The sequence below is a fragment of the Mustela nigripes genome, chromosome 4 (assembly GCF_022355385.1).
Source record: "Mustela nigripes isolate SB6536 chromosome 4, MUSNIG.SB6536, whole genome shotgun sequence".
In the NCBI taxonomy this organism is placed as follows: Eukaryota; Metazoa; Chordata; class Mammalia; order Carnivora; family Mustelidae; genus Mustela; species Mustela nigripes.
The window spans coordinates 178,842,015-178,856,140 of NC_081560.1; the positions used below are offsets into that span (position 1 = coordinate 178,842,015).

The 14,126-nt window shown below is 37.6% G+C and overlaps 1 protein-coding gene across 1 annotated transcript in view; it reads right to left on the bottom strand.

Moving 5' to 3' along the window:
- The window catches only part of PDZD8 (PDZ domain containing 8), a 74,788-nt gene that overhangs the window by 46,751 nt on the left and 13,911 nt on the right, over positions 1–14,126 (bottom strand). The window contains exon 2 of the mRNA XM_059398680.1: positions 1,384–1,509. Coding sequence (XP_059254663.1) covers positions 1,384–1,509 — 126 coding nt within the window. The remainder of the gene's footprint in view (positions 1–1,383; positions 1,510–14,126) is intronic.

The following is a 14,126-nucleotide window of genomic DNA, read 5'->3' on the forward strand; positions in this document are numbered from 1 at the left end:
CTGACACGAGGATGTACAATACTGAATCACTACAAGACAAAACAAAAAAATCTTTAGCACACTATTAGTATGCTTAAAATTAACCTATTAGCAAGGACACAAATATATTAGGTACAACATATAACTGTGTACCCAGGCACTTGTTTTTATTATGGGCTGGAAATAAAAATAGAAGTGATAAGAACCAAATAAGTGGTACAAGCAAGAGTCATAGAAATGTAGCACAAGGACAGTATACTTGAAATAATCAGGAGACGCATTAGAGAGGCAGCTACTGAAGTGGCTCAAGGAAGTCTGGTTTCAAGAAGCACAAAATGGGGTAGGGCCTTCAGCCTGGAAAACAGTGGGGAGTCAAGACAAGAAGCTTGGTATGGTAAAATATCTAAGGCAGGGAATAGTGAACTCTGCTCCATGGGCCACATCCAGCCCCCTGCTTGTTCTTGCATAGCCTATGAACTACCAAAGATTTTTACATTTTTAAAATGATTGAAAAAAATTAAAAGAATATTTTATGACACACAAAAATTATGAAATTCCTATGTACAGTTTTATGGGTACACAGCTATACCATGTACTGTCTATGACTGCTTTTATATTATATGGCTGAGCAACAGAGACTGTGTGAATCATAAAGCCTAAAATATTTACTATCTCTGATCCTTGAGAAAGAAAGTTTCCCAACATCTTCCTTTTGGAAAGCTCATGTGGCTGAGGCACTATGAGTGAGGGATCGAGAGGACCAAGAATCCAGGGGCAAGAGTTGCATGCAGGCCACAGCAAGGATTTGGGTCTATATTTTAGTTAACAGGGAAGCCATGAAAGTAAACAGGAAAGTGACAAGAAGGTTTGCATTTTAAAAAGTTAGTTCTGGTGATTATATTGTTAACCAGTATTAGAAAAGTAAGAAGGTTAGCGCAGTAAGTAGTTTAAGCAAGATAATGAACACAGTTTAGACTACAGGGCAGGCAAAGTAAAATAAGGAGGCTGGGCAAGATTATTTCTGAGATCCCTTTCAGCTCTAAAATTTTAAGAATCACAGAGGTCTCTAAATATTTCTAATTGGTATTTCCAATTATCACATACAAGTCTCAAAAATATTATACTATAAACAGCTCACCAATGGTTAGTAAATTAGAAATATGCCAAAAGAGCATAAAGCATCTAACAAGTTTAGAAATTACTGAGGAACAAACGATCCTCTCCATTAGAATGCTTTCTAAAATATGGTTTATATTTTATACTTGTTCTGGAAAGGACAAGTTTTATAAAATTTATGATTAAAGATTTATAGATCATATGTAATAAATAAACACAAACATGCTTAAATATATTTTCACTGCACTTTTCCTCCATAATGTAGCAATGAGGAAACAAAGAACATACCTGCTACATTCTAACAATGTAACTTTAAGGCGGCCTTCAGTAAGTGCCCATTGTTGTATATGGATTTGCTCTTCTTCATCTTCTTCAAATCCTGGCGAAGTTTGGAATGGAAAAAACGGCTTAAACCTGAGGAAAGTAAAGATAAGTCTAAATTTTTGGACAATGAACACCACAGTTTAAAGAGTAGTAGTAACAAAACCTACCTGAAACATAAAACAAAAACCTAATACTGCATGAGCTTTAAAAATCCAAAGCCTATCATACCTGTTCCCCTACAACTGGCAGTGGATGGTATCTCCTCTATGGCACCCAGCCCTCCTGTAGTTTTTTTTTTAGTTGTTGTTGTTGTTTTGTTTTCTTTCTTTCTTTTCTTTTTTTTTTTTTTGGCATCCCTTCACTGACAAGGCACGACACTTATAAAAAACAAAAAGAAAATCAAAAGACCACCATTAGGCCCTGAAACTTGGGTGGGACAGAACAGTGATTCTTTCTGGTCCAGAAGGAAAGAGTGTTTGTACAGTGTAAGATCAAAATTCAGAATACCGTGTTCCTGGAAACAATATAATTCACAGTAATTTGTACATGATAATGATTAATAACAACTAATGGTGGCAAAGGTATTCGTCAGAATTGTCTACTACTTGCCAGGCAGTGTGCTAAGAGCTTCCCAAGCTTTCTCTCATGTAATGCTCACAAACCTGGGAGGATGACAGAATTAGCTTCCCTTTCCAGACGAGAATAGTGAGTTCCCTAAGTTAAAGGATTTGTTCAATGTTACACAGTGGAGGGTAACATTTTACACACAAAATTCAATTACACACAGTGGAGGGTAACATTTTACACACAAAATTCAAGCTAGTCTGACTCCATCAAAGCCTAAACACTTCAGTTACCTATGAATAATTCAGGCCTATATGTGCTGCTTCTTTAATACTCTGAGTTTCATGGAGACACTTCTGTTGAGTTATGAAGTATAGGCTTTAAAAACTTTAATTTGAAATATAATCCATACTCCTTCATTACAGCAAAGGACAAGGAAAACGAAGAGAAAATTGGGCTCAGGGGTGGGGAGCCTACAATTTTCAATTTACCTTACACACGGTCACCAGACACGGCAGCTTCAATGGCTTCTCACCAACCACACAGAGTAAGAGACCATCAAAGTTTTTGGTTTCATATTCAAGGTCCACCACGATTAATCTTTCTAATGGCATTTTTCCTTATGAAACCTTCTGGGGCGCCTGGGTGGCTCAGTAGGTTAAGCCTCTGCCTTAGGCTTGGGTCAAGGTCTCAGGGTCCTGGGATCAAGCCCTGCATGGGTCTCTCTCTCAACAGGGAGCCTGCTTCCCCCGCCCCTCTCCCTGCCTGCTTCTCTGCCTACTTGTGATCTCTTTCTCAAATAAATAAATAAAATCTTAAAAAAAAAAAAAAAAAAAAAAACCTTCCTATCTAGAAAGTATAGTCACCTCATGTACCCTGAAGATATTATGCACATTCCTGCTTTCAGGCCTTTTGAACTAACTGAATGTTTTCCCTACTTCTCAAAGCCTAGCCAAATCCTAAATGCTTTCTATAATCGGCTTTAGGTCAGAGCACACACTGCTTTCACTCTTCTTTATTTTGCAGTCATTTAAATTGCTGTGCATTTATGCCTTGAAATCTCAAATGTGACTTACACTGTTTGTAACCCTCATGCACACAATCAGGACTCAAGTATGTGTTGAGCTGATTTATAAAAATCCAACACTAAAAATGAAATAAACATTTAGAATATATTACTAGCTTACTATAGTTTATACTGAAAGACATTGATAGCGGGGAGAAATACTGTTTACAGTTTCCTAATCAACAGGATCAAAGGAAAAACTTTAGGGAAAGATAAGTAGGTATATAAACAAATGTTCAGCGCTTTTATCCTGCCTCTGAATTAGCGGGAAGGCAGAAAGTCCTTCTCAATTCCTGAATTTGCATTTGAAGTAATTTGATTCAACCTGGCACCGAATTTTTAAAAGGAAAAAAATTAGGAACTAAATCCATTATTACTACATTATTGTAATTGAGTGCTTGTAACACACACATCTTATGGCTCCTACATCAATGTCACTCATAAAACATTACAAAGATCACTATACTATATACAACCAACTTTGAATATAACAATCCTGCTAAATCATAGCTGCTCTATGAATCAACTTTTCTTGTTATATATAAACTTAAAATTCAATAAAAACATTTCCCACAGGTGTGTGACTTCAAGGTTCCATGGAATTAAGTCTAACTTGATTTATTAATGCCTCTAGCAGCGTTTGCTAAAAGTGTTTATGCACAAAAGTACACTAAAATCACAAAACTAAATTCCATTTAATAATAACACACTAAGATAAAGCTATTTGTTCACCAAGCTACTAAATAAAATCCACATATTCACATTCTCTAAGGATACTTTGCTTTTCAAAACTTTTAAGTCCAAGGCTTTAAGATCCCCAAACCATAGAGCAATCTAAACAATAAGGCAGGCTACCCCTTCCTTTTACCTCCCTATCCTACCACATTATCCTTCCTCAGAATTTATAATCCTTTCCTCCTGTTAACCTATTAACTTAAAAATGTCACTGTTTCTCATTCAAGTTCCCTGAACAAGCTACTTGTACTTCCTCCTGCAGAAGCCTTAGAAATCCAACCCAGAAAGATCAACTTCTGAAATGAGAGAGCTCCACAGACCCCCTCTTCAATAAAACTGGTGGAAATTATTAAAATAAAAACAAAACCAGAAAGAAAACACGTAACGCTTCTGAAATGTCCCTAAGGGTAAACAGCAAAGGAAGGAACTTTAATTCAAGAAACTCTACAAAAATTTGGTAAGAATTTGGTGCCTACACCAAGATCGCTCCCTCCAACGAGCTCAGCAAGGAAGAGATTCTCTGTAAACTACTGCAGCCAGTGAGCGGTCTCACCCACAGCTCCCAGCCGAAGGGAGTCACAGTGCCTTCCTAAGACCTCCTAAGAGCAAGTTCAGCAGTGTTTCTCATTCGGCCTTCTGCTACCTAGTACTGAGGCTGAATTCCAGGCAGGTCTAGTCAAGGGATGGGAGCTCCCTTCCTTGACCCTGCCCCCATCTGTGGAAAGGAGGTTTCACCTTGGGCACAGCGCCCTGATCATTTTGCTCTGGCTCATGATGCAATGGGTCTATGTCAAGAGAGGCTGCTGCACCCCCCACCTCACACCTGTTTCTAGAGTGGGGGTGTCACAGAGAAGCTTGCCACTGTTCCCACCCCCATCTCCAGAGCCCTGGCTCAAAATATTTGCTAAGGGGGCTGGAAACGGAAAGGCACACTGTAAAACATAAAAAAGCTCCTGATCTCTTTCCGAAGGAACTAAACCTAAACCTAAGCGTGCTCTTAAGAACAATGGAGGTTATGATGTCAGGCAACTGGAGGAGATTCATGGATTTAATGAAGATATAGCCTATAATAAAGGCTGCCTAGTTTACAGGAAATAAGACAGCTGGGCGATGTCTCCAGGGATCAGAACAAGTATCAAATTCAGACCTCAGAAATTATTCCTTCAAAGAAGCCATAATTTGACTGGATTAGATGGCAGAACAATATATGCCCTAGGGTACTGGTGAAAACAATAGGTACAATGGGGGTGTAGGGTAGACTTCACTAAAATAACCCAGGCAAGCACTAAAAAACAAATAAATAATAAAGCCTGAGGGGGAACCAGTGCTCAAAGTTGCTATAATATTATCTAAAATATTTAATTTCCAACAAAAATTGTGAAAAATGCAATCAGGAAAGCAGATTTCTTTCTGACCCATAAAGCAGAAAACAGGCAAAACAAACTGCCAGTGAAAATGACCAGGTGTTGGATTTAACAGAAAAAGATTCAAAATAGCCATCACAAATATGTTCACAAAAAATTTTAATACCATGATTAAAGAGGTAAAGGGAGGTGTTATGCCAATGTCATATCAAATAGAGAATATCAATAAAAATATAGGAATTATGTATATTAAAAAAAAAGAAAGTGGGAATTCCAGAGCTGAAAACTAACAACTGAAATAAATTTACCAAAAGGGCTCTCAACCATAAATATGAGCTGGCAGAAGAAAAGACCTAGTGAATTTGAAGACAGAGCTACAGAGGTTATGCAAGCCAAAGAACAAAGAGAAAGAAGTATAAAGAAAAATGAACTAACCCTTAGAGAAATGTGGGAGATCATTAAGTACACCAACACACACATAATGGGAATGCCAAAGAGACGGAAGGAGAGGGGAAGGAGGAGAGGGAGGGGAGCAGAACAAATAGTAAAAGAAATAATAGAGGCTGCCAGTAAGCCCTAAAGCCACAAATTATATGATTCCATTCATATGAAAATCCAGAATAGAGAATCTATAGAGACAGAAAGTACATGAGTACTCACGGTTGGAGTGATATGAAGGTTAGAAAGAGAATAGCTGAAGGAGAGGGGGTTTTATTTTTGAGGTGAATATCTGTGAATATACTAAAAATCATTGAATTGTAAGCTTTCAATAGGTGAATTTTATGGAATATGAATTATACCTGAATAAAACTGTAAAGAAAAGTCCCAACCCAGTTTACCTAGAAAGAATTTCTTTTTGTAGCATTGGTATATAAATATTTGGTTAGAATTATCTGATTAAATAAGAAAAAAAGGATAAAATAACTTATAGCCCCTTTTAAGGCTTACGAAAAACAAAGATTTATTAAACAGTTACCAGATCACATTTTGACTAAAAGCCACTTATTTGCTCACTTAATCCTTACAACCACCCCAAAACTGGGCATTCTAAGGTCTAACTAGGTCTTAGAGGTCTCACAAATACTATACACTGAAGCCAAAACTGGAACTTATATTAGTCTGCTAGGTCTGCTGAAACAGAGTATCACAAACTGTGTGGCTTAAAAAATAGAAATTTATTTTCTCATAGTTCTGGAGGTGGAAAGTCCAAGGTACGGGGTTAAGGTACCAAGAGGTATGGTTTCTGGTAAAGTCTCCTCCGTTTGCAGACAGGCACCTTCTTGCTGTGTCCTCTCGTGGCTTTTACTCTCTGTACACACACTCCCAATGTTTCTTCCTCTTCTTATAAGGACACTGGTCCCACTGAATTAAGGCTCCAACCTATGACCTCACTTAACCTTAATTACCTCATGAAAGGCCCTACCTCAAACACCATTACACTGAGGGTTAGGGCTTCAACACAGGAATTTTGGGGGACACAATTCAGTCCACAACAGAACTCCAATGTAACTCCTGAGCCTGGTCTATAGTTCCTGAGATTGGTTTGACTGCCACCCAGTTTTCTGCAGGAATAATGCACTAAACCTGGCCTGAAGGTACCCAGCAAGGACACTCATAGTCTCACATATATTATTGTTCTTGATCCATAAAGCAACATGGTGAAGCACAGCTGCAAACTGTTTCTTCATGTCACACAGATAAGGAAACAAGTTCAGAAGAAAAGAGACTGCTGGAGACTGCATCCTTTATTACAAAGTTGCATGAAAATAAATGCCAGCAAAATGAGGGCATAAAGCAAGAAAGAAGAAAATTATCCAGAAAACAGTGTATCCAAGTCCAGAAAGCAAGGACATCCTACACTTCGAAGACAGGTATGTGCCAAGCCATGAGATTAGTCTGGTCTGGAACAGCTGAAGAAGGCTCCAAGAAGATCTCTAGGAAATAAGGGGAATGGACAAGAGAGGCAGAAGGAATGAGAGGGGAGGTTAATTTTTTCATTTAAATCTTGAAAATTTGGCTAAGGCAATTAGGTAAAAAATAAAGAATCCAAACTTAGTTTTAGGGACATACTGCTTTGAATGGCACAAAGACTTTTAAATTAGAATATAGACAAGGAAACATAAACCTGCATATTAGGTAGCTCTGCAATAAAGAAAAATTATACAGAGTAACAATGTAAACACACAGACTGGTCAAGGAAGACAACTCTGAACAGAACATAAATGTCATCAGTTACATAGAAATAAGCATGTAGTTCAATTTATGTATTGAAAACAATGATATAACTAGCTTAAGAGGGGTGCCTGGGTGGCTCAGTCAGTTAAATGTCTGTCTTCAGCCCAGGTCATGATTCTAGGTCCCGGGATTGAGCCTGCATCGGGTTCCCCACTCAACAAGGAGCCTGTTTCTCCCTCTCCCTGATGCTTCCCCTACCTGTGCTCTCTCTTGTCAAATAAATAAATAAATAAATAAATAAATAAAATTAATTCATTAAAAAACAAACAAACAAACAAACCTGGATTAGGAGAAGGTAGAGGGAAGGTAAGAGAGGGTTTCACCTAGCTAAATCCTTACCTACCTCGGAAAGAAGTTAATCAACAGACAATGTCTGAAATTGTTAAATCAAGAACCGCAATACAACACTGTCGAGCAACAAACCATAATTAATTAGCAAAGCTAACTTTACCAAGTCCTTACTGTATAAAAAGCATGACATTTATTAATTATTATAAGTCTATGAGATGAATACCATAATTCCCATTTTGTAGATGAGGAAATGGAGATGCAGAAGTTAAGCAGCTTGCTCAAGGTTATACAGTTAGTAAGCAGTGTAGCTTAAGTAAGAATCTAAGCAGTCAAGCTCCCAAATCTGTGTTCTTAATCAGAGCCTCTTAAAAGCTGTTAAAAACAGAAACAGTGGGGTGCCTAGGTGGCTCAGCCTCTGCCTTCGGCTCAGGTCGTGATCCCAGGGTCCTAGGATGGAGCCCCCACATTGGGCTCTCTGCTCAGCGGGGAACCTGCTTCCCTTTCTCTCTCTCTCTCTCTGCCTGCCTCTCTGCCTAATTATGATCTGTCTGTCAAATAAATAAATAAAATCTTAAAAAAAAAAAACAGAAACAGTTACAAATGGTTGCTTCTGAAGAGTATGACTTAAGTGGGGAAAATAGGGGGTTTCGGAAAGTGACTGCTGACTTTCAGTTTAAGTCCTTTTTTATTCGATTTTTAAATTATGTACATTAACTAAAATGAAAAAAAAAAAAAACAAGTGCTGGAGAAGATGTGAAACTGCTAGTGTAGACTATCAGAACTACTCTGAAAACTCTGTGATAATATTTGCTAAACCTGAAGAGATACATAACCTGTGACCCAGCAAACCTACTCCTAGATATAGCCAGTAGAAATGCCCACAAATGTATAACAATAATCATAACAGCACTATCCAACGGTTCCTCAAAACCAGAAGGGATAAACCAAGGGATAAACTAAGGTACACAGTGGAAGACTCCACAGCAAATACAACGAACTACCACCATACACAATGACATGGATTTATTTCACAAATATACTGCTGCACTACGTAAAGAATCTAGAAAAAACAATGAGTGCATACAGTATGGCTCAATTTATATAAAGTTCAAAAACAGAAAAATAAAACCAACCCTAAAGCAATGGTGGTAGATGTAAAGATAGCAGTTACTTTTAGGCACAACAGGGAGGGTAGTGACTGGTAATATTCTATTTGCTTGTTCTGAATGCTCTTCTGTTCACTTTGTATCTTCTGTTCACTTTGTAAAAATGCACTGAACTGAATTTTATAATTAGTGCACATTTTAAGGGGTTAGTTGTATTTCTATAGAAGTTTAAAAGAAATACCATGTTTAATTTAAAAATGTACATTACTTTGGTAACATTTTAAAAATATGCAGTATTTAAATTTTACACCTACAAGAGAAGCCAAGCCTTCTTCTGCGGATCTGAATCTTTTTTAATGTCTAAAACACTTTTTTTCTCTAAGATGTTTTTTCAAGAATGCTCTAGAAGCACCCTGAACGCCAGCTGGTGACATCTCCATCACATGGCAGAAGTAAAACTGTTTGCAAACACTGTGATCTTTAGAGAAAGAGGGTTTACTACAAACCCAATATAAAAATAGTCTGAGGTCTAAATCTACTCTTGACTTCAGCATGGGCTTGTGTGTCTTTGCCAAAATAATAAATCTGCTCGTTTTCAGCTCAATAAAAGGAAAAATTTACTAACAATTAGAGCAAGTAAAAAAAAAAAAAAAAAGGCACAGCATTTCACTGCACTGCATACTTTCTATCTCTAGAAATACTCAGACCGAAGCTGGACAAGACCTTGTCAAGGAGGGTGTTATGAAAACAACACAAAAGTCAGAATCACAGAATCCCAACTCTTAGAGATTTGTTTCAAAATAATCAGGGGAGGGGAGTGTGGGGACATAGAGATGGTCAAAAGTGGCCATAAATTAATGACTGCTATGGATTACGGGGGTTTACTGAACTATTCCCTTAATTTCTGAGTAAGTTTGAAATTTTCCATAATGGAAGAATTAAAAGGGCTTTTTTTCTGCACATTAAAACAACTTCAGTTCTCTCCTCCTGTCTCCCTTCTCTTCTATACTTTTTAAATTTTTTTTTTTTTTTTTTTTTTTTTTAGCAACGTCATTTGCTCTCACTGGTTCTCCAAGTTCTACATATTGATGCCTAAAAGTAAATTAGGCACCTTTTCTTCAAACTTGCTCCCTTCTGTTTTCTTAACTGGCACTGTGGATTTCATAGACACTGGGGAACCTGCAGTTACACTCTACTCTTTCCCTTCTTACAACTATCAGTTCCACGTCCATTCCCCTCTATGGAATTGCTAAGATGTCTCTTCCACTGTTGGTTCGTGTTGCCCCCCTGGCCTGGCTCAGATTTTCACTGGTTATTAGAAGATTGTGATTTCCCAAATTAGGATTCTTCTTCTTCAAAAGAGTATTTTTAAAATCCCAAACAAAAGCCTGCTGTTTTTTTGTTTTTTTTTTTTTTTAAATAAAAAACTACCTCATAGGACTATTACAAGACTTAGAGAATTCACACATGTGAAACACCTAGTGGAGTTCCTGTCATGTAACAGACACACAAATTCTGGTTTTCTTCCAAGTCTTATCAAACTGGCTTCCCCTTTGCCTCACTGGATCCCTAAAGATAAACATACAATGTCCTGATTCCAGTTCCTTTGCTATTTCTCCCACCAACACTATACTTCTATCCCATCCCCCTGTGTCCAAAGATAAACAAACTACCCTTTAGCTGGTCAGCTCCAATGTCATCTCATCTCTTTCCATATATGTGCTTACTTGAGAATAGAGAGACCAAAGTCAGGCATTCAGACTAGAGTCTTATTTCATGCTCAGGTATACAAACAACACTACATCCTGCCTGAGGAAGAGAGCAGAGCAATCAGCTCTCAAGAGGCAATTGGGAACTCTGTGTGGTTTTTACCTTTCAGTCCAACAGTCTTGTCTCTCTCAAATTAGGAACTAAATAATCTAAATGTGCTTCAAATTCTCCTAAACAAAATACCTAAACTAGATAAAGCAGGGGTGATCATTTTCAAAATGTTTCATTCATTATTCTTCATAGTATTCTTTAAATAATGAATTCCCCTGCTGCATATAAGTATAAAAAACCTCAATTCACTATAACTTTTCTGGCACACATCATTATACAAAGTACGGCATACAAACACAAAACTACATACAAGCTAGAGAGAAAACAAAGTATGAGTGGTTCAAAATACTCTTAATTTTCTGTATCGGTAAACCATGAAACTAAATTGCAAATTTTTAATTTTACTTAATTCGATTGATACTACATTACAAATTCATGCACCAAATTCCTCCATGTTTACCAAGGCTAGTACTGCCATATTGTTTCTCCTGAGAGACTGTTTGCCTCCTAACCATTGTGATCCCATAACTAGTCCCCCCATGGTAAGCTTCTTCCACCATTCAAATTCTACTTCAAAGTCACCTCTTCTTTATAAACTGTCCCCTCCACCTGGTATCGCTTCCTCACCTGTGTTCTAAAAGCCCTATGTGCTAATCACCCTGTTCACCTATTTCTCTTTAGCTCTCCCTCACGCCAACCTTTCCTCCCAACTAAATTGTTAGCTGCCGGAAGAAAAGAAACATACATGACAGCTATTGGAGAATAGTGGGGTAAGAGCAGACTCTAGAGCTTGAACAGTTTGGCTTGGAATCCTTTCCGCCTTGTCTTAGCAACATAACCATGGGCATACTCTGACTTTAAGCCTCAGTTTCCTCATAGGAAAAACTACAACCAGCTGGCAGAGCTGTTATAAAAATTACATTAAAGAATAAAAAGCAATCAGCATCCCTTACTCCTCAGCTTCTTTTTGACAAGGCAGTTTAAGGCACTGTTGAGCACACAAGTTTTAGAGTCAGTGCTGGGTTTTGAATTTTGTTTCTTACATCTGCTAGCTTTATGACCTTGGGCAAGCTACTTCAACTTTGAGAGCCTCAGTTTCTTCATCTTTAAAAGTAAGATAATAATTACTACCTATATTATAAGGTTGCTGTAAGGATTAGACAAGATTCACATAAAGCATTAGGCACAGGGAGGTGCTCCAGAAATATTTCCTACCAAACTTTCTATTTATCTATTTTAAGGTTGGTCTCCTAGAGACATACCACAGAAACAACTCCTTCCCTTCCAAAAACAACCATTTCAGGAGTCTGCATTCACCAAGTATGATGTTCAAGGTCATAGCTGTTGGCCTTCCTTGGAGATTAGATTCCATATGGCCATGATTTCAGTCATTACACCAGTTGATTTTTTAAAAATTGTGTTCTTTCTGAGAATATCAACTTGCAAGTGCAGGGAAACTAGTAACAGCCAGCATGCCTCCCTACCTCAGGCATTACTCTTCTGCCTCTCCATCATTAAGCTTTATAACTGAAGCATATATTAAAGCTGAATATAGTAAAAGACACTGACTTATGGAAACCTATGGAGAATTGTTCTATTTATGGAATTCCTAGATGTGTACCATGCTGACAGAGTCTATACTTGGGAAAGTGATTTTAATTCCTGTACTTGTAAGGAGAAAAAAGTACCCATGAATAATTATGAAACTAATAAGAATAAGGACAACAAACACAGTTATAAAAATTTCTTCCCAATCATCCACCTACACTCTACTTAATACGAAATATTCACTTTTATCCAAACTCCTAATTCTGCACAGAAGAATCAAGATCTAAAATGCCTCACAATTTTCTATTTTTTTTTTTTTTATTTTATTTTTTTTTTTTTAAAGATTTTATTTATTTATTTGACAGAGAGAGATCACAAGTAGGCAGAGAGGCAGGCAGAGAGAGAGAGAGGAGGAAACAGGCTCCCTGCTGAGCAGAGAGCCCGATGTGGGACTCGATCCCAGGACCCTGAGATCATGACCTGAGCCGAAGGCAGCGGCTTAACCCACTGAGCCACCCAGGCGCCCCACCTCACAATTTTCTGATGTGGTTTTAGATATACACTATATACACTGAATAAACGAGTGGTAACAGAGGCCACAGGTCCCTCATAATAGAACTCACCTTTGAGTTCAATGGTAACTGATATCCGATGCATGGGAGAGATACAGTGTCAAATGAGATGAACCACTCAGCAACCAAAGTAATTCTCCTGAACATATATGATAAATCTCCTGTCTTTTTATGCTCATCGCAACTCACACATGAGGGTCCCTTACCATAGCCTATGATCAATAAAAGTGAAATTCTCAGCTTTCACAAAGCAGGGGGAGAAAAGGCAGAACCATTAGAACCGTCCTCAAGTCCAAACTCCTACTCCTCTCTACCAGCTCCCCCAAAACCATACCTTTGAATAAAAGAATACAAAAATTGCTACTTTATTGATTTCTAGCATGTCTGTGAATGATATAATACTTTTATATACATCCTTGATTCTCATGACTCATAACAATGTGTAACACTGTAAGTCTTATTTACATATGAAGAAACAAAGGATGAGGAAGTTCAAGTGGCTTTCATAATCATAACTGCAACAGATCCACTCAAACCTGTGCTCCTTATAACACCAAGATGTAAATACTATAAATCAATTGAAAATAATGTATGTATGTAATGTTCATTAAAGCTGACTCAGAGAGTGATATAAGAGGGATATCTCCTTCCCATATGGTAAAAATAAATAACATTAAAGCAGCAGTTTTTTGTATTTTGCTCACAGGACCCCTACACATTTTAAAACATTAAGGAATATAAAGGTCGACTGTTTATATGGTTTATACATGCATTTACCACAGTAGAAATTAAAAATAAACACTTTTAGGGGTGCCTGGGTGGCTCAGTTGGTTAAGCAACTTTCTTTCCAGGCTCAGGTCATAATCCTCTTCCTGGGATCAAGCCACATCCCACTGACAGCTTCCTGCTCAGCAGGGAGTCTGCTTGTCTCTCTCCCTCTGGCACCAAGGTGCCCCCCCCAAATAACATTATTTTAAACAGAAGAATACACAAGCTCACATTTCATTTGCTGTCAGGGTGATAAAATCATCACACATTATGTAACTCCTGGAAAACCCCACTGTACACTTGTGAAAGAATAAGGCTAAAAAAGGCAAATAGCACTTTTTCTGAATTATTATGAGAATGGTTTTGACATAGTAGACCCGTTCCGCAAGGGTCTTGGAGATCCAAAGTGGTCCCCAAGCCACACTCTGAAAACCACTTAAGTTAGAAGGTTAACAGCTATCATGGCAATTCTTAAACTCTAAGTTCTAACCCTCTATCTTACTTTAAGTACATTGTTTCTCAGTACTAGATTAAAAGAAAAAATATCGAAGGAATTTTATTTGTTTTATTTATATTTGTTTTATTTCTTCCCTCTTAGCACTAATTCTCTTTACAGTATATAGTGCGCTGGACAAAG